Source organism: Tursiops truncatus, chromosome 7 (assembly GCF_011762595.2).
Source record: "Tursiops truncatus isolate mTurTru1 chromosome 7, mTurTru1.mat.Y, whole genome shotgun sequence".
NCBI classification, from domain to species: Eukaryota; Metazoa; Chordata; class Mammalia; order Artiodactyla; family Delphinidae; genus Tursiops; species Tursiops truncatus.
This window is the reverse complement of record NC_047040.1, coordinates 113617176-113638526: the sequence shown is the minus strand read 5'-3', so window position 1 is coordinate 113638526 and position 21351 is coordinate 113617176. Positions and strand designations below refer to the sequence as shown.

The following is a 21351-nucleotide window of genomic DNA, read 5'->3' as shown; positions in this document are numbered from 1 at the left end:
TTCTCTAGTAGGTCTGTGTCTTTATTCCTGTCTTACCCCTAGGTTCTTCATGACATTTTTTTTTCTTAAATTCCATATATATGTGTTAGCATACGGTATTTGTCTTTGTCTTTCTGACTTACTTCACTCTGTATGACAGACTCTAGGTCTATCCACCTCATTACAAATAGCTCAATTTCGTTTCTTTTTATGGCTGAGTAATATTCCATTGTATATGTGTGCCACATCTTCTTTATCCATTCATCCGATGATGGGCACTTAGGTTGTTTCCATCTCCGGGCTATTGTAAATAGAGCTGCAATGAACATTTTGGTACATGACTCTTTGAATTATGGTTTTCTCGGGGTATATGCCCAGTAGTGGGATTGCTGGGTCATATGGTAGTTCTATTTGTAGTTTTTTAAGGAACCTCCATACTGTTCTCCATAGTGGCTGTACCAATTCACATTCCCACCAGCAGTGCAAGAGTGTTCCCTTTTCTCCACACCCTCTCCAGCATTTATCGTTTCTAGATTTTTTGATGATGGCCATTCTGACTGGTGTGAGATGATATCTCATTGTAGTTTTGATTTGCATTTCTCTAATGATTAATGATGTTGAGCATTCTTTCATGTGTTTGTTGGCAGTCTGTATATCTTCTTTGGAGAAATGTCTATTTAGGTCTTCTGCCCAGTTTTGGATTGGGTCGTTTGTTTTTTGGTTATTGAGCTGCATGAGCTGCTTGTAAATTTTGGAGATTAATCCTTTGTCAGTTGCTTCATTTGCAAATATTTTCTCCCATTCTGAGGGTTGTCTTTTGGTCTTGTTTATGGTTTCCTTTGCTGTGCAAAAGCTTTGAAGTTTCATTAGGTCCCATTTGTTTATTTTTGTTTTTATTTCCATTTCTCTAGGAGGTGGGTCAAAAAGGATCTTGCTGAGATTTATGTCATAGAGTGTTCTGCCTATGTTTTCCTCTAAGAGTTTGATAGTTTCTGGCCTTACATTTAGGTCTTTAATCCATTTTGAGCTTATTTTTGTGTATGGTGTTAGGGAGTGATCTAATCTCATACTTCTACATGTACCTGTCCAGTTTTCCCAGCACCACTTATTGAAGAGGCTGTCCTTTCTCCACTGTACATTTCTGCCTCCTTTACAAATTACATCTTTATACAGTATAAGCCTGTCAACACAGTGCTATAAATATTGCTTTATGCAGTTGTCTTTTAAGTTCCATAGGTTAAAAAAGAGTTAGAAATACAAAATAAATTTATACTGTTGTTTATATTTAGCCATGTAGTTACCCTTACTGGTAGTCTTTATTTTTTCTTATGGATTTTAGTTACTATTTAATATACTTTCATTTCATCTTTAATTTTTTTCTAATATAGATCTGCTAGTGACAAATTCTTTTTGTTTATCTTGGACTATCTTAAGTTCTCCTTTATTTTAAGTATTGTTCTACAGGATATTAAAGTCTTCTTGATAGTCATTTTCAATTAGTAATTTGGATGTGTCATCCTCTGCCTTCTGACCTTCATGTTTCCTAATTAGATATTGTCTATTAATATAATTGAGGATCACTTGTCGGTGATGAGTCACTCTTCCCTTGCTGCTTTCAAGATTTTCTTTTTCTTTGATTTCTAACAGTTTGACTACTGTGTGTCTAGATGCAGATCTCTGAGTTTATCTTTTTGGAAGTTATTTGATTTTATTAAAAGTCAAATTTGGGGACTTATATGCCATTATTTCTTCAAATATTTTCTCTGCCCCCTTTTCTGTTGACTTTCTGAAACTTCCATTATGAATATGTTGATATGCTTGATGGTGTCTTTCAGGTCTCAGGCAGTTCTCATTTTTCCTCATTCTTTGTTCTTTCTGTTCCTCAAACTGTATATTCTCAATTGACTTATCTTTTAAAAAAATTTTTTTTAAAAATATTTATTTATTTATTTATTTGTTTGTTTATTTGGCTGTGCCAGGTCTTAGTTGAGGCACTCGGGATCTTCGTTGCGGCATGTGGGATATTTTAGTTGCAGCATGTGGGATCTTCCGTTGTGACATGCGGGATCCTTAGTTGTGACATGCAGGCTCTTTTAGTTGTGGCATGCAAACTCTTAGTTGTGGCATGTGGGGTCTAGTTCCCTGACCAGGGATTGAACCTGGGCCCCCTGCCTTGGGAGCACAGAGCATTAGCCACTGGACCAGTAGGGGAATCCTTCAATTGATTTATCTTCAAGTTTGCTAACTCTTTATTATATTAGCTCAAATCTGTTAAGCCCTTCTATTTTAAATTTCAGTTATTTTACTTTTTAATTACAGAATTCTGAATTGCTTGTTTAAAAAGTAATTTCTGTGTTTTTATTTATATTCTCCATTTGGTGTGATACTGTTTTCAGCTTTCTTTTTGTTCTGTAGTTGCGGTTTATTTTATTTAACATATTTATAACCCTTGATTTTTGTTGAGTAAGTTCATTGTGTGAGCTTCCTCAGGGACAGTTTCTATTGAACTCCCTTTTTTTTTTCTCTTTCTCTCCTGTATGTAGGTCATTCTATCGTGCTTTTTTCTTTGTTTTGTGTTTACATTTTTGGAATTTTGCATGTTGAATTCTGTACTTTTAAAATAATGTTTTATCAACTCTAGAAATTGGATTCCTTCCTCCCTGGTCTTTTATTGGTGCTCTTTTTGTTTTTGTTACTGTTTGTTTATTTAGTGTTGCTTTGATTATTTAGTTTGTTTAGTGGCCTTCCTGAACTAATTTTATAAAATCTGTATGTCATTGTGTTGCTGCACTGTTTTTGCTCAGTTAACTTAGTAGTCAGCTAATGAATGGACAGATTTTCTTACATACCTCGAACGACTAAGTTTTCCAACCTTTGGTGACGTGGCTTTCAAGGCTTTTACAGCCCTGCTTTAGCCTTCACATCTTGTTTTTGCAGAGCTTCAAGGTTATCAAAAAGTGAGAGATTAGGGCTTTTTCAGCTCTTTCCTGGGCATGTGCATAGTTCTCACATGCTGATGGCCTTCTGGATTCCCAGGCATCTGTTGGAGCTTCTCAAAACCCTTTGTGAACATCCCACTCCTCCAGTTTTGGGGGTTTGTTTTTGGTCATCCTCTTTTTCATCCCAGCTGTACTTAGATCAGTGCCTGGCACAGACAACAAATTTTTGTTGAATGGCTGGATGAATATATGAATGAATATACTGGTAATCTACTTAGAAATTATTCTTAGTGTTTTTTAATGGAAAATATATTTTTCACATACATGAGTGTAAAACTCAGTTTATTCTTCTAAGTTTTTTTTTTTTTCCAAGAAATTTTTTTAAAATTTAAAAATTACTTAAACGCTGGTGAGGGTGTGGAGAAAAGGGAACCAACCCTCTTACACTGTTGGTGGGAATGTAAATTGGTGCAGCCACTATGGAGAACAGTATGGAGGTCCCTTAAAAAACTAAAAATAGAATTACCCTATGATCCAGCAGTCACACTCCTGGGCATATATCTAGAGAAAACTGTAATTTGAAAAGATATATGCACCCTAGTGTTCACTGCAGCACTATTTACAATAGCCAAGACATGGAAGCAACCTAAGTGTCCATCGACAGATGAATGGATGAAGAAGTGGTATATATATACACAATGGAATATTACTCAGCCATAAAAAAGAATGAAATATTGCCGTTTGTAACAACATGGATGGACCTAGAGATTATCATACAAAGTGAAGTAAGTCAGAGAAACACAAATAATATATCACTCATATTTGGAGTCTAAAAAAATAATACAAATCAACTTATTTACAAAATAGAAACAGCCTCACATTCATAGAAAACTAACTTATGGTTACCAAAGGGGAAGGTGGGGGAGGAATAAATTAGGAGTTTGAGATTAGCAGATACAAACTAATATATATAGGATAGATAAACAACAAGGATTTACTGTATGGCACAGGGAACTATATTCAGTATCTTGAAATAACCTATAGTGGAAAAGAATCTGAAGCTGTACACCTGAAACTAATACATTATTATAAATCAACTGTAGATAAATAAAATTTTAAAGAACTTAAAGATTACTATTTGATGAATTTAGTGTTTCCTCAGTGGTTGGAGGTTAACATCAAACCAAATAATCAAATAAAATTATTTAAAGCTCTCAGCAGGGTCTAAATTAAAAAGGTTTTATGGTAAATAATAGGATACCAACATCTTGTGACAATCCATATTTGAGAGTATTAAATATTTAGAACAGATAGTGCATTTCTGTAATTGGGCTGAGCAGTGCAGATTTCTCCATTCTTTTAAAGTTAATTTACAGCTTAAGACAACACACATTTATTTTCTCCCAGTTTTTGTGGGTTAGGTGTATGAGCACAGCTTGGTTGGAGCTGACAAAGTTGCAAGCTAGGTGTCGACTGGACTGTGGCAGCTTGGGAAGTTGAGGTCTTCAGTCCCTTGTTGACTGTCAGCCCACAGAGGCCCTGTGCTTCCTTGCCACATGGCCCTGTCACGGGCCCTCTTGCTGCATGACAGATAATGTCTTTAAAGCCTGCAGCAGAATTCCTTTCACTTCAGGACCAGTCTTCGTTTTAAGGGCTTTCACTTGGTTAAGTCTGAGTTCTGATCTATATTATTTTCTTTTTATCTCTAAAGAACTTCTTTTAACATACCTTGCAAAGGTCCACTGGCAACAGATTCCCTCTATTTTTAAACTTTTGTTGGAGAAAGTATTCGTTTTTCTCTTTTGAAAGATAATGTTGCAGGGTACAGAATTGTAGGTTGAGGGGTTTTTTCCTCAGCATTTTAAGTATCTCACCCCACTCTCTTCTTTCTTGCTTGGTTAAGAAGTCAGATGTACTTCTTATATTTGCTCCTCTATAGCTAAGGTGTTTTTTCCTCTGTCTTCTTTATCTTTGATTTTCTGTAGCTTTAAAGGATATGGCTAAGTATAGGGTTTTTGGTCTTGGATTTGGTTCTTGTGGGGGTTTTGTTTGTGTTTCTTTCTCTCTTGCTGTTGGTGGGAATGTAAATTGGTGCAGCCACTATGGAGAACAGTGTGGAGGTCCCTTAAAGAACTAAAAATAGAACTACCATATGATCCAGCAGTCCCACTCCTGGGCATATATCTATGCCCAATATATCTATTGGTGGCTGCACCAATTTACATTCTTCTTACATGTATGTTACATCGTTTGTATTTGTCCCACAGTCCTTGGGTATTCTGTTTTGTTTTTTTCAGTCTTTGTTCTTTTTGCTTTTGGGGATTTTATTGATACATCCTCTAGCTCATAGTCTGTCTACTAATAAGTCCATTATTATAAAAGGCATTTTTCATATGTGTTGCAGTGCTTTTTACCTGCAATGTTCCTTTTTAGTTCTTTCTTAGGATTTTCTTCTCTTTGCTTGCATTGCCTATCTATTCTTGCATTCTGCCTATTATAGCCTTTAGCATATTATTATTATTATTATTATTTTTTGCGGTACGCGGGCCTCTCACTGCTGTGGCCTCGCCCATTGTGGAGCACAGGCTCCGGACGCGCAGGCTCAGCGGCCATGGCTCGCGGACCCAGCCGCTCCGCGGCATGTGGGATCTTCCCGGACCGGGGCATGAACCCGTGTCCCCTGCGTGGGCAGGCGGACTCTCAACCACTGTGCCACCAGGGAAGCCCTTAGCATATTATTAATCATAGTTGTTTTAAATTCCCTGTGTGGTCATTCCAGCACACCTTCCTGTCTGGTTCTGATGCTTGCCTTGTTTCTTCACATTGTGTTTTTTTTCCCCTTTTAGTATACCTTATAAAATTTTCTCGATAGGCAGACATTATATATATTGGTAAGAGGAAGTTCAGTAAATAGGCCTTTAGTAATGGGGGGGAAAGGAAGCACTCTGTAGTCTTGTGGTTAGGTTTCAGTATTTTAGTGAGCGTAGGCCTCTGGACTATGAACTACAAAAGTATTTCTCAGTTTTTTCTCTCCCCTTATAGGGGGACAGGATGGCTAGTGTTGGCTGGACTTGGGTATTTCCCTTCTCCCTCTAGAAGGCTAGAGTCAGCTGGAATTGAGTATTTTCCTTGCCCCAGGTCAGTTAGGTTTTGGTTAACTAGTTTTCTCCTAAGAACAGCCCTTGTTAAGAAGAACAGAGTGCTCTGGTGTACAGTTGACCCTTGAACAACCTGGGGGTTCAGGGTGCTGACCCTGCACAGAGTTGAAAAATCATGTAGAGTCGTCCCACGGGATCCATGGGGGATTGGTTCCAAGACCTACTGCAGATAGCAAAATCCACCAATGCTCAGTCTCATAATCAGTCCTCTTTATCCATGGATTCAACCAACTGTGAATCACGCAGTACTGTATTTATTGAAAAGAATCCATGTATAAGTGGACCCTTGCAGTTCAAACCTGTGTTGTTCAAGGGTCAACTGTATTTCATAATGGTCTTGTGTCCCCCACCTCCACCATCCCACCCCTTGGGGGAAGTTCGGGTAATTTTCTCTGATATTTACTGTGGGAATCTGACGGAGCTCCTGGAGGTCAATCTCACAATATTGTGTGAGGCCTGCTATGACTGGCCCCCTGGAGTTTTTAAAAAACTCTGGGAATTATCCACATTGAGCTTCCAGCAAATCATCAGTTGGATTCAGGCTTTCCTACTCATGTACTGGTTTCTGTGGCAGTTTCAAGTAGAGGTTTGAAGTCTCTACTCCCATAAGCTGTGACTCTTTGTGTTCACCTGTCTCTCCAGTCTTTGGGACAGCAGTTTGCCCTGTGTCCTCTCTTATGGATCCAAGAATGGTTGCTGATTTTCCAGTCTGTTCTGCTTTTTTTTTACTTGTTATGATGGAGTGGGGACTTCCTGAGCTGTTTACATGTGAAACTGGAAACTGCCAATCACTGTCTTTTAACTGGTGAATTTCACTTGGTTAGCCTCTCTCTGTCAACATGCCAAAGCTATTTTCCTCTATACAATTTTGTTTTTTGGGGGAGGTACGCGGGCCTCTCACTGTTGTGGCCTCTCCCGTTGCGGAACACAGGCTCCGGACGCGCAGGCTCAGCGGCCATGGCTCACGGGCCCAGCCGCTCTGTGGCATGTGGGATCTTCCCGGACCGGGGCACGAACCCGTGTCCCCTGCATCGACAGGCGGACTCCCAACCACTGCGCCACCAGGGAAGCCCCCTCTATACAATTTTTATACGTATGTAACATTGACATTTACTTTTAGCTTGAATCCTTTTGATGTTAACAGTACGATGTCAACTGCAGTTACTGAATACCATGTATTTGAATTGCTATTTCTTTCTATTATTAATTTTTACTTATTAAATTTCTTAGTACTTATTGCTTACTTATATTTTAAAATTCTATATAGTTGTGTTTGTAGTGTAGTTTGTTTCCTTTATCCAGTTGTGTTTTATTATTTTTATATTTTAAAAAATATTTATTTATTTATTTGGTTGCGGTGGATCTTGGTCGCGGCGGATCTTTGTTGCGGCGGGCTGGCTCCTTGGTTGTGGCAGGCGGGCTCCTTGGTTGTGGCACGCGAACTCTTAGTTGCGGCATGCATGTGGGATCTAGTTCCTGGACCAGGGATCGAACCAAGGCCGCCTGCATTGAGAGCACGGAGTCTTAACCACTGCGCCACCAAGAGAGTCCCCCAGTTGTCTTTTAGAGGGAAGTTTTATGGATTTTAAACTTCGAATTTTTGAATGTCTGAAAATGTCTGTAACTTTATTCTTTCACATGAATGCTGTTTTGGGGGGAACATAATTCTGTTTCAAATAATTTTCTTTCAGAACTTCAAAGTTACATCTTCATTGTCTTTTAATGTCAATTGTTGCTGAAAATGATGTGATACCTGTTTTTTTTTTTAATAGGCAGTCTTTGTTCCCTCTTAGGTTAAAAAATTGAGAAACAAAGATCTGTAGTCTTAAGTTTTCTATTTTGTTTCTGTTTTCCTAAGAATAGTTCTATTAGAATTAGTTTTCATTTGAGGATAGTTAAAATGAAAGGGTATTGTTATATTAAAAAAAAAAAACCCAACTAATAAACTCCCGTGTTTCCCCCAAATCTTAAGCTTGAATAAAAGGAAAGGCCCTTGAGAGGTGAATAACCTTCCCTCCTGCTGCCATCCTCCAGTGTCTTTTTAATGCTTGCATCAATGAGTAATGCCCGGCTTCCTGAGGTAGCGTATTTTCCTTCCTCCTTTTTGGCTGCTCCTAAATTTATATATTTTGAATTGGAATATGGCTACCTCCGCAATTTGTGTATTGTCTTCTTAATGGACAGTTCAAAACAAAACTCCTCTTCCAGGCAATTGTAATTTTAGTTTACATGATGAACTATATATGGTGTCTTCTTTTATACTTACAATTCCTATCCAGGTGTTTCAAAATTTGTAACTGCTTTTTAGCTAAGGTTAATTGAAAAATATGTAATAACTTTGTACCTTTTTATATAAATAATTTGTATCTTCAGCTGCCCCTTTATTTAGTTAATTTTTTTTTTCAACTTAGACCTTGTGTGGACAGTAATGACCTCACGTTTCCGATTGCCTGCTGGCAGAACCTACAATGTACGAGCATCAGAGTTGGCCCGAGATAGACTGCATACAGAGGTGGTTTGCAACATCCTTCTTCTGGATAACACTGTACAGGCTTTCAAAGTTAATGTAAGTATTTTATGTCTTTTTTAATTTTAATAATCTGGTTATAAATCTGAATTTAGATTAAATTTTAAAACTAAAATTGTTCAATCATAGTACAGTTTGAAAAGCCTTCTTCAAAGAGGAAGGTCTTGTTAGTTTGGTTTTTGTAACTATCAAATACACATTCTAATTCAAGGTCTTTTAAGGGGTTGACAAACCAGCAGCACATTATTAGTGGAGCAGGTCAATAGTATGTAGGTGGTTTTTATAAATGTGCTTGAGGGTGCGGGAAAGGAATCTTGTTCTCATAAATAATTTATACATTCCCATTGTGATCTTATTCTGCTGTCTGTGAAGAAAATTTTTACTAAACAAAGATAAATAGCAGCCCTGATCTTATCTGAGCCTTATCTGAAACATTTATTCAACAAATGTTTGTTCATCCTACCTGTGTCCAGCTTTATTTGCTCAACATTGTGAGTTTCACCTGTGTGGTGTGTTAGCAGTAGTTGGTTCATTTTCATTGCTGTGTAGTACTCTCTTGTATGAGTACACCACAGTTTACTTATCCATTTATTTATCTCCATTTATTTGTCCCGTTTATCGTTTGTGTATATTTGGATCGTTTCCACCCTGGGCTCTTATCAGTAATGTTGCTGTGAACATGTCTTGATATATGCAAAGGCATTCCTCTTTTTTATTTAGATGATTCCACACCTACAGAAAGGGGAGAGACTAGTGTCATGAATACCCACCTACCCTTTTCCTAGATTGACCTGTTGTTAACATTTTGCTCATTTCCTTTATCTTTCTTTTTTTCTGTGTGTGTTTTCTGACCCTGCTGAAAGTAGGTGGTACACTTCACCTGTGTTTCAGCAGCCTCAGGATCTCATAAATTACAGCTATATCATTATCACACACCAAAATTTAATATTATGAATATAACAGTATCTAATATATAGTCCATATTGAAACTGGAATTCCTCATTCCTCATTTCCACATCTCCAGGATAACACCTTCATTTGTTTCCTGCTATGTTACACAGGTATTTCTAGACTTTGAAATCTTGAAGTAATCTAAAATATTGATCTTCTGAAATCCTGCCTTTTGTGACAACATGGGTGGACCTTGGCATCATGCTAAGTGAAATAAGTCAGACAGAGAAAGACAAATACAGTATGATTTCACTCGTATGTGGAATCTAGAAAAGCTGAACTCAGAATGGTGGTTGGCAGGGGCCGAGGGATGGGGGAAATGGGGAGACGTTGGTCAAAGGGGACAAACTTCCAGTTACAAGATGAAGAAGTTCTGGGAGCTAATGTACAGCATGGTGACTAATGGCGACAGTACTGTGTTCTACACTTGAAAGCTGCTAAGAGAATAAATCTTAAATGTTCTCACCACACATTATGTTTATGCTGTATTTCCCATCTAGCATAATTTTCCTATTGGGCACTTTAGTTGATGATAGTATTGTATTTTTCAGTGTGGAAATCAATGTGCTGTTTAATTACTCTTATAGGAAGACATATTTATTTTATTTTGGTTTAGATCTTTTCATATATATTATATTGATATATTTATTGATTTTTTAAAAGATTTATTATTTATTTAATTTATTTTTGACTGCGTCAGGTCTTAGTTGCTGGCACACGGCATCTTTGTTGAGGCATGTGGGATCTTTTATTTTTTTTGCGGTACACGGGCCTCTCACTGTTGTGGCCTCTCCCGTTGCGGAGCACAGGCTCCAGACACGCAGGCCCAGCGGCCATGGCTCACGGGCCCAGCCGCTCCGCGGCATGTGGGAGGCGGACTCTCAACCACTGCGCCACCAGGGAAGCCCCCATGTGGGATCTTTTATTGCGGCGTGTGGGCTTCTCTCTAATTGTGGCATGAGGGTTTTCTCTTCTCTAGTTGTGGCCCACGTGCCTCTGTAGTTATGGCGCGCAGGTTCCAGAGTGCCTGGGCTCTGTAGTTTGTGGCATGCGGGCTCTCCAGTTGAGGTGTGAGAGCTCAGTAGTTGAGGTGCACAGGCTTAGTTGCCCTGTGGCATGTGGGATCTTAGTTCCCCGACCAGGGATCGAACCTGTGTCCCCTGCATTGTAAGTATGTCTATTCCTCTGAGTGTCAGGGCTGGAATCATTCAGAGTGTCTGAGCTACTTTGCATTTTTATTACAGGTGCTGATTATTTTAATGTACATGAATGGTTCCCTAGTTATGTAGCTTACAGCCTGTGCAGTGGTTCATGATAGGCTGCAAACTAGTAGGGGAGCTTGAACCTCTGCTAGTTATTCTCTCATGTCCATTAAATACCTTTAAGTCTCGGAAATCCTCACTGTTGGCAGCTGCTAGGCTCACCAGCATCTCTGTTCACCAGGAAGGAGAACCACTTAGTTTCCTTTGGAGACTACCGGCGGATGATTTGTAACGTCTTAGCTGTTGCAGGCATTGCTTTCCCTAAAAGATTTCTGTACCACAGATCAAATATTCATTGTTGCCAAAGCCTGCTTTTTTTCCATCTGGCGTTTATCTCATCAGAGTTTTTCCTTTATATTTTCCTGAGAGAAAATGCGGTACTAAAGGAGTTGATACAACTTCATGAGTTTTTTTTCTCTTTCTCTTTCTCTGTTGTGGACATAGGAGTGAGGTAAGCCCATAAGTGTTGCTTCAGCTTCAAGTTCTGTTTACACAGCCATTCTTTTTCCTGTAGCCAGCCTATGGAATTGTCTCCCTCATGCCCTAAATTCATCATCAATTCACCAAAAACTTGTTTCCATTAATATTTTTAAATGTATAGTATCTGTACTACAAGGATTGATTTCACCAACCTATGAGGATTTTTTGCCTAAATTTTGTTTTTATTTTTACTTTGGTACACCTGTATAGCAAGCAGTAGGCTGTGTGATAAGGAAGAGTTCTGTAGAACCAACCTGTTCCAGTTATTAGGACTGCATAAGAAATTACCCCCAAACTTAGTGGCGTATTTATTATCCTCAGGGATTCTGTGAGTCACAGATCCAACGGGGATGATTTTTTTAAAAAAATTTTTTATTTTTTTGCGGTACGCGGGCCTCTCACTGCTGTGGCCTCTCCCATTGTGGAGCACAGGCTCCGGACGCGCAGGCTCAGTAGTTGTGGCTCACGGGCCTAGTTGCTCCGCGGCATGTGGTATCTTCCCAGACCGGGGCTCGAACCCGTGTCCCCTGCATTAGCAGGCAGATTCTCAACCACTGCGCCACCAGGGAAGCCCCTATATATTTATTTTATATGTGAATGTATATGTATAAAATTGACATGTATAGAGTTATATTTGGAAACACTGAAATAATATTCAAAATGTATGCTCATTTATTCAGCACATGTGATTCAGTGCACAGTTCTGAGGCACTTCATAGGTAGCAGTATTTAAAGACAAAACTAAACTTGTGCAGTGAGGATTTTTGTTTGTTTACTTTCATTTTTGTCCACATTGCATTTTCCCTCAGTTTTCTTTTTGTTCTTTGTAATGTATCTCTTATGTACTCAATAAAGAATAACTGATAACTTCTTTTATGGAAGTACAATTGATTTTATAATATTGTGTTGTTTCTGGTATGCAGCATAGTGATTCTGTGAGTCTGTGTCTGTTTTGCATATATATTCATTTATATTACTTCTTTAGATTGCACAGATGAGTGATACCATATAGCATTTGTCTTTCTCTGACTTACTTCACTTAGTATGATAATCCCTAGGTCCATCCATGTTGCTGCAAATGGCATTACTTCATTCTTTTTTATGGCTGAGTAGTATTCCATTGTATATATGTACCACATCCTCTTTATCCATTCATCTGTTGATGGGCACTTTGGTGGCTTCTTTGTCTTGGCTTGTCTTGGTAAATAGTGCTGCTATGAACATCGGGGTGCATGTATCTTTTCGAATTAGTGTTTTTGTTTTTTCCAGATATATACCGAGGAGTGGAATTGTTGGATCATATGGCAATTCTATTTTTAGTATTTTAAGGGATCTCACCAATTTACATTCCCATCAACAGTATATGAGGGTTCCTTTTTCTCACACCCTCTACCACATTTGTTATTTGTAGGCTTTTTGTTTGTTTGTTTGTTTTTTTGTGTGTGTTTTTTTGCGGTACGCGGGCCTCTCACTGTTGTGGCCTCTCCCGTTGCAGAGCACAGGCTCCGGACGCACAGGCCCAGCGGCCATGGCTCACGGGCCTAGCTGCTCCGCGGCATGTGGGATCTTCCCGGACCGGGACACGAACCCGTGTCCCCTGCATTGGCAGGCGGACTCTCAACCACTGCGCCACCAGGGAAGCCCTGTAGGCTTTTTGATGATGGCCATTCTGACAGTTGTGAGGTGATACCTCATTGTGGTTTTGATTTGCGTTTCTCTAATAATTAGCGATATTGAGCATCTTTTCATGTGCCAATTTGTCATGTGTATGTTTTCTTTGGAAAAAATGTCTATTCAAGTCTTCTGCCCATTTTTTGATTGGATTGTTTGTTTTGTGATATTGAGTCAAAAGAGCTGTTTGTATATTTTGGATATTAACCCCTTTTCAGTCGTATCATTTGCAAATACTTTTTCCCATTCCATAAGGTTTTTTTTGTTTTGTTGATAGTTTCCTTTGCTGTGCAAAAGCTTAATTAGATCCTATTTGTTTATTTTTGCTTTTATTTCTTTTGCCATGGGAGACTGAGCTAAGAAAATATTGCTACAATTTACGTCAACGAGTGTTTTGCCTATGTCCTCTTCTGGAAATTTTATGGTGTCGTGTCTGGTATTTAGGTCTTTAAAGTGTTTTGAGTTTATTTTTGTGTGTGGTGTGAGGAAATGTTCTAAATTTATTGTTTTATGTGTAGCTGTCCAGCTCCCAGCACCACTCACTGGGGCAGCACCAGGCAGTTGAAGAGACTATCTTTCTCCATTGTATTATGTTCTTGCCTCCTTTGCTGTAGATTAATTGACCCTAGGTACATGGGCTTGTTTCTAGGCTCTCTAACGGCTAATTTTTAAAAATGATACCAGTACTTCAGTTGTTAGTGTAAGATGCAGTAAATCATAGATTTTTCCCCCTTGAAATAAAATGAAATTCAATTAATAATATTGTAGTTATGTTACAGCTTGGGTTGATGAATATTTAGTTGGCTGAACCTCACCTTGTTTCATCTGGTAAACTACTTGTTAACCACATCTGTAGTACAAACTGGATTATAGAGTTGGGGTTAGCAGGTGGCTGCTGATTGAAATGGGAGGCAAAAGGAGTGTAAGGATGATGGATTTACCTCAACGGAACATACCTGGAATCATTTTACAGTCACATTTGTAAAGGAGGATAGGGTTTGGGGGATTTTTTCCTAGTTATTGTTCCACTGTCTTTATTTTTCACATGAGAAGATAAGTTTAGAGTCATTAGGTTACTTGCCAAGTTGGTAGCAGAGCCAGTAATGTGTGTGTGTATGTGAGAAGGTGTGTTTGGACCTGTTATTTTCAACACTTAACCATTTTATTAAGTATTATTTCTAGCCCTACTTACATTTGATAGCTTTTTTTTTGGCCACACTGCGTGGCACACGGAATCTTAGTTCCCTGACCAGGGATCAAACCTGTGCCCCCTGCAGTGGAAGTGTGGGGTCTTAACCACTGGACTGCCAGGGAAGTCCCTAAATTTGATTTCTTAATTCCTTTAAAAATGCTGTCATTTACACATCATCCAGATTCCCTAAGAAATTTTTTTGTTTTTACATTTATTGGTTTATTCATGTACACAATTTAAAATAATTGTTCTGTAAAGTGTCACAACAAAAACTAACAGAACCCTAAACCTACCCTGTTGCCCCTTAGAAGTAACTGCATTTGACACGTTTAGTTTTTCTCTCATATTTATTACCATGGTTCTAAGAAACATCTTACAGTATGTCTGGTTTTGTCTGGTTTGTTTTTTGTTGTTTGTATTATGTATTGACTTTGGAGGATGAGACTTTACTTCTCCTTCCCCTCCATACACACATACTTCCTCTCTATCATCCTTTCAATAAACAAAGTAGTTATATAGTAATATTTGGTTAGTTCAGAATGTCTTTTCGCTAGAGGGAAATCCTTCAGTCATCTGCCTGGAGCTTGTGGAGCCCTGACTGGGACTTCTTAGAGCTGAGGGAGAGAAGGGGACTAGGGAGGTCTCAGCTCTTCCGTGGGTAGACTTCCATTTATCATGTGGATTTCCCCTGTTTTCAGCTCAGTGAAAATTAATCAGCTGTACCTGATGTCTCTGAGTCCAGATTATCACTGGCTCATTTTCTTCAGAGAGTGACTCTCTAGTTCTTGCATGATTGGCAGAGGGACGGGGAGTGAGAGCTGGTCATGAAGAGCAGTCTCAGACTTGCTCTGAGTGCTGCCCTCTCAGCATCGTCGTGGATCTTAAGCACACATTTGTGTCCAGTCTGCCTCGTTTATTAACCTTGAAGTCTCTCAGATTGATTTGCAACATCTACTCTGAAGGAGAACTTACTATTTACGAAGGTGTTTTGAGGAAAATCAGATGTTAAAATGGAAGTGGACATACTTAGTGCAAAAAGATGCGATAATTGGCCAATTGTCGTAGTGTTTGAAAATTCCAAGATTGTAGTATGTGATAGGTTATTAAATCTTTTCTCTGTTTTGAATTTTTTTTCCTAAACTATATCATGTTAAGCACAAGAAAAGTATCAGTGAGATTTATAATTGTGCACAAAGTTACCATATTTCTTGGTTTATTCTTTGATTGTTTTTATCAGGCATGTATAGTTCTTAGATCTTAATATATTTGTCATGCATTAGTCTTTACTGATAAAGGCATTTACTTCTATTGAAAGAATTTCCTAGGCAGTTATCCAGTGATGAATTTATAGGTTTTTATTTTGAAGATTTACTGGTCCTGTGATTATACGCAAGTTGCTCTACCTTACTGTATTGCAGATTCATTTGTTAGGAAAGAACACCTGTCTTGCATAGGATGTTTAGAATTAAATGAGAGTATTTTGAAGTGTTGTTTATGTGTCTGACTCACATTACACATTTAGAAAGGTTGGTTCTTCTTTGCTTTATTGCTTGTGATCCAGTCGACCTATTCTCTAGTTCCAGAAATGTTTTCTTGGAAGAATATTATTATTAAAATTTCACAAAACAGCAGTCTCCTAATTGCTTTATGTGTATATATGATGTTCTTACCTGGGTACTGTTGTACATGTACAGTTTGCAAAACCCAGTTTGTTTCTGGCATATTGATTAAAAATACATGTACATGGGAATTCCCTGGTGGTCCAGTGGTTAGGACTGTGCTCTCACTGCCCAGGGCCCCGGGCTCAATCCCTGGTCAGGGAACTAGGATCCTGCAAGCTGCACAGCATGGCCAAAAAAAAATAAAAATAAATAAGAATAAAAATACATGTACATGGAAATTGTAAAAATTTCAAGTGCAAGTTTATTCTTAAAGCGTAAAGAGGAGGGACTTCACTGGTGGTCCAGTGGTTAAGACTTCGCCTTCTAATGCAGGGGCTGCAGGTTCGATCCCTGGTTGGGGAACTAAGATCCCACATGCCTCGTGGTCAAAAAATCCAAAACATAAGACAGAAGCAATATTGTAACAAATTCAATAAAGACTTTAAAAATGGTCCACGTCAAAAAAAAACTTAAAAAGAAAAAGTAAAGAGGAAACAGGTGTCAAATATTACATTTTTGAGGACTTCCCTGGTAGCGCAGTAGTTGAGAATCCGCCTGCCAATGCAGGGAACATGGGTTCGAGCCCTGGTCTGGGAAGATCCCACATGCCGCGGAGCAACTAAGCCTGTGCACCACAACTGCTGAGCCTGCTCTCTAGAGCCCGTGTGCCACAACTTCTGAGCCCACGTGCCACAACTACTGAAGCCTGTGCACCTAGACCCCAGGCTCTGCAACAAGAGAAGCCACTGCAATGAGAAGCCTGCGCACCGCAACGAAGAGTAACCCCTGCTCGCCGCAACTAGAGAAAACCCGCTGCCCGCAGCAACGAAGACCCAATGCAGCCAAAAATAAATAAATAAGTAAATAAATTTTAAAATATATTACATTTTTGAGAATTAGGTATATTTTATCTTGGCACTAGTACAGTAAATTAAGTTGTCATTGTTCATGTACTTTATTTAATGACAACAATTATTTAGTGCCTCATATATTATGAGAAAAAGTTTCAGAAAATAGCTGTAAGCCATTAAAATTTTGATAAATATATGATGGATTCTATTTAGAAAGATTCTGTAGCCTAGTGTCCCCTACTCTAGAAATTATGTATAGTTGTTTTGTTTATTATAATATGTATAATACATTATACACTGTGGTGCACAGATCTTTACTGTACAACTCAATGAATGTTTATGTATGTATACATCTGTGGAACTACCACCAGATTAAGGTATTGAATACTTCACTCACCAAGAAAGATTCCCTTGTGCTCTCTAAGTATTTCTTACTCCATTTTATCTCCTTTATTAGCTTATCTCGATTAACCTTTTAATGTCATACTGTTAGTGATTACCTTAGAAATTGCAAAATGTGTCATGACTTACAAAAGTCTGCCTTTATTTAGTACAGTTGACTGTTGAACGTAACAGGTTTGAAATGTGTGGTTCCACTTATACGTGGATATTTTTCAATGAATACATACTTCAGTGAATACATACATATTTTCCAGTGAATACATACACAACCCACATTTGGTTGAAACTGCAGATGTGGAACCGTGGATATGTAGGCTGACCACAAAGTTACACACATATTTTCAACTGTGTGGAGGATCAGCACCCCTAACCCCCAGGTTGTTCAAGGGTCAACTGTACTTCTACCATGTTCCCCCCCAAATGCAAAAACCTTAAAGCAGTTTAAATCCATTTACCTGCCTCCTACTTTTTTGCTATTGTTCTTATGTATTTTTGCCATCCTCCTCATATGTCATAAACCCTACAAGACATTGCTATTATTGCTTTAAATAGTTAACAGTCTATTATATTTCCCTTTATATTTAAACTTTTTGCAGCTCATTTCTTATATATCCATGCTTCCGTATAGAATCTTTTCCCTTCATCCGAAAGAACCTCTTTTATTATTTTCTGAAATAGAGACTGTTAATACAGTTTTTCAACTTTTTGTTTGTCTGAAAATGTATTTACTTACTCCTTATTTTGGAGGATATTTTTGCTGGGTATAGAATTCTACATTGATAGTTTTTTTTCTTTGTAGTTTAAAGATGTTGTTTCATTGACTTTTTCTTGAGGAGCCATCTCGAGAACTCATTTTTCATTCGTACTGTTCTTGAGCAGGACAAGAGATGTCCTTTCTTCCTCTGTTTTTGAGTTTTTTCTCTACTTTTGACTCTAGTGTCTCATCTATAATATACCTAGATACGGTTTTGTGTTTATCTTGCGTGTGTGTTTGTGCGTTTATCTTGCTTGGTATTCACTGAGCTGCTTAAATCTGTAGGTGGTGTCTTATACAATTTGAAAACTTCTTGTCCTTTACAGATTTAAATATTGCTTCTGGCCCATTTTTTCTTCTCTCCTTCTGGACTCCATTACATCTGTTAGACTGACTACATCCCACATCTAACATATGTTCTATTTTGTTGTTTATAATTTCTCTGTGTTTTGAATAGCTATTAACTTGTTTTTGAGTCTGCTAATTCTTTTCTTTTGCTGTTAAACCATCCAACAAATTCCTCTGTTTCACATATTATATTCTGCAGTTCTAGAATGTCCGTATGATCATTTTTATAGATTATAATTCTGTTTTGAAGTATTTTATATTTTAATCCACTTTCTCTGTTCTCCCTCTGTTGTCTTTAATATGTAATCATAATTACTTTGAAGCCCTCACAGACCAAGACCAATATGTAGATCCCTTATAGGTCTGTGTATTTCTGTGGACTGCTTTGTCTCTTGATTATTAATCACTTTCCCTGCTTCATGTACCTACTAATTTAGCTTCGTATGATTGATATTGTGAGCGTAATGTAGAGCAGCAGATAGCAAACTGTGACCCATGGGCCAAATCCAGCCTGGTGGCTATTATTGTGTGGCCCATGAAGCTGAGAATGGATTTTACATTTTTACAGGTTTTTGGTTTTGTTGTTGTTTTTTTTTTTTAAAGAAGATGTTGGGGGGTAGGAGTTTATTAATTAATTAATTTATTTTGCTGTGTTGGGTCTTCGTTTCTGTGCGAGAGCTTTCTCTAGTTGTGGCAAGTGGGGGCCCCTCTTCATCGCGCTGCGCGGGCCTCTCACTATCGCGGCCTCTCTTGTTGCGGAGCACAGGCTCCAGATGCACAGGCTCAGTAGCTGTGGCTCACGGGCCTAGTTGCTCCATGGCATGTGGGATCTTCCCAGACCAGGGCTCGAACCTGTGTCCCCTGCATTAGCAGGCAGACTCTCAACCACTGTGCCACCAGGGAAGCCCGGTTTTGTTGTTTTTTAAGAGAATGTGCAACAGAGACTGTTTATGGCCTTCAAAACCTAAACGTATTTACCTGCTGGTCCTTTATGGAAAAGGTTTGCTGACCCCTATTCAACCCCTGGTGTAGAATCTGCTCTGGACCATTATCTTCCTCTAAATAGCATTGAATTTTATTCTGACAGCCAGTTAAATTGCTAATGGACCACTTTGATCCTGTGGAGACTTAGTTTTAGCTGTTGTTAAATAAGATAAGTCTGTTTTAGCTTTGTTCTCATTCCTAGGGCATGGGTTGTCTAGGGTCTCGACTAAATGCCTGGGTTCATCACGGTCCCTCTCCTCTGAGCCTGAACTCCGTTTCTTCATTTCTTCGGAACCCTGCAGCCTCTGCAATCTTTGTTTAGCTAACAGCCTCCCAACAGCCATTCTCTGCTAGGCCTCTAGGAGTTTCGCCCTGTGCATGCACAGCCTAGGAGGCAGATGAGAGCCGGGGAGTTTTATGGAGATTTCTGTAGCTTCTTCTCTTTGACTCTTTCCTCTGTAATAACCTGCCCCCGCCCCCAACCCAACTTACCTTAGCAACCCCAAACAGTAATTTTAGTTTTCTCATCCTAGCAAGATAGCCACTCTGCTTGGGCTCCATTTCTCTACACCATGATTTGGAAAATGCCCTTAAGGAGAGAGCCAACATGAATGCGGTATTTGATTAATCTGGTTCTCTTCTCTCAAGGATCATAGTGCTGTGTTGGGTATTGTCTAATGCCTGCAAATAGTTCATCTTCTCTCTCTCTCTTTTTATATTTGGTCCAGCTTTTGTAGATGTTTATAGCAGGAGGGTATACTAACACTAGCTACTCCATCATGACAAGACCAAAAATTTTGATTGTTTTGAAATGGCAATATATATCTCATTACATAATAGTGGATTTTGATTTGAGAACATTTAACATATTGCTTGCTCTGTTCCTTGATCCACTGTTCAGTTGAGCCAAATAGAAGGACTCAGATCTCAGTGAAAAATGGTAAATATATGTATCTTATAAAATCAGATTAGTCTAAGATATTATTGATTTGGTGAAGGGGATAAAATGGCACTTACTTTCCAAAGAATGAGGCCCTAACAAGGTAGGCCAATGTCTTGTTCTTTTAGAAGATTTCAACTCAGGAGTCATCTGCCACATTTGAGATGCACCTTAACCCTAGGTGAGCTGCGCTCAGCTATTATCAGAGGAACTTTCTTTGGCTGATCAATTCTTAATAATTATTTAACAGTTTTGTGTTTGTTGTTTACATATCCAGCATCTTTAAAACAATTTATAAATATTTTAACCCACAGTTTATCTCTTAACTGCCATGTTCACAGTGTGCATGGAATAAGGGGCTGGTATGCAGTACCTTCTGGCTTATTTCATATTCTTTGAGGGAACAATCATTTAAGTGTTTTTGCCATCATATAGGGTATTTATATTGTACTGCATGTAAGGGCTGTCTGTATAGGCCACTGGTTCACAAGATTAATTTGATGAAACTAGGTAGTTAGCTGGGGGTCTACTTTCTCTCTCTTGTTGTGTCTCTTTTGAAGTTGAATAGTATGCCCTTCTCAGAGAGATGTGATCTGTTCTTTGGAAAAGGATGCATGACATAGCTCTGTTTCCCTGCTAGAACTAGCAAACAAGCTTTCAGTATTCATTGGAGTGGTGTTGGTGACCACAGAAAGAGATAGAGGGTTTTTTTTTGTTTTTCTTAAATTTTATTTATTTTTGGCTGCATTGGGTCTTTGTTGCTGCGCGCAGGCTTTCTCTAGTTGTGGCGAGAGGGGGCTGCTCTTCGTTGCAGTGCATGGGCTTCTTATTGTGGTGGCTTCTCGTTGTGGAGTACGGGCTCTAGGTGCGCAGGCTTCAGTAGTTGCAGTACGTGGGCTCAGTAGTTGTGGCTCGTGGGCCCTAGAGCGAGGCTCAGTAGCTGTGGTGCATGGGCTTAGTTGCCCTGTGGAATGTGGGATCTTCCTGGACCAGGGCTCGAACCTGTGTCCCCTGCATTGGCAGGCGGAATCTTAACCGCTGCGCCACCAGGGAAGTCCCCAGAGATAGAGTTTTTGTCACATAAGTAAGCTACACGACTCACTCTCTGATGCCCCACTGCCTGTGATACCTGTGATAGACACTCCCCTGGGTGATTCTCTGTTCTGAGTGCCCCGTGGACCCAAGAATCCCCCAGAGGAAGCCCAGTGTGACCCTCTGCCCAGAGGCTGATGTTGGTGCTTGTGGTTGGATT

The 21351-nt window shown here is 39.0% G+C and overlaps 1 protein-coding gene across 6 annotated transcripts in view; it reads left to right on the top strand.

The window, feature by feature from the left end:
• The window catches only part of PTPN4 (protein tyrosine phosphatase non-receptor type 4), a 178315-nt gene that overhangs the window by 26070 nt on the left and 130894 nt on the right, over window positions 1–21351 (top strand). For all 6 annotated transcript variants that reach the window (XM_019932320.3, XM_019932319.3, XM_019932323.3 and 3 more), the window contains exon 2: window positions 8488–8642. In XM_019932320.3, coding sequence (XP_019787879.1) covers window positions 8505–8642 — 138 coding nt within the window. In that variant the 5' untranslated portion in view covers window positions 8488–8504. The remainder of the gene's footprint in view (window positions 1–8487; window positions 8643–21351) is intronic.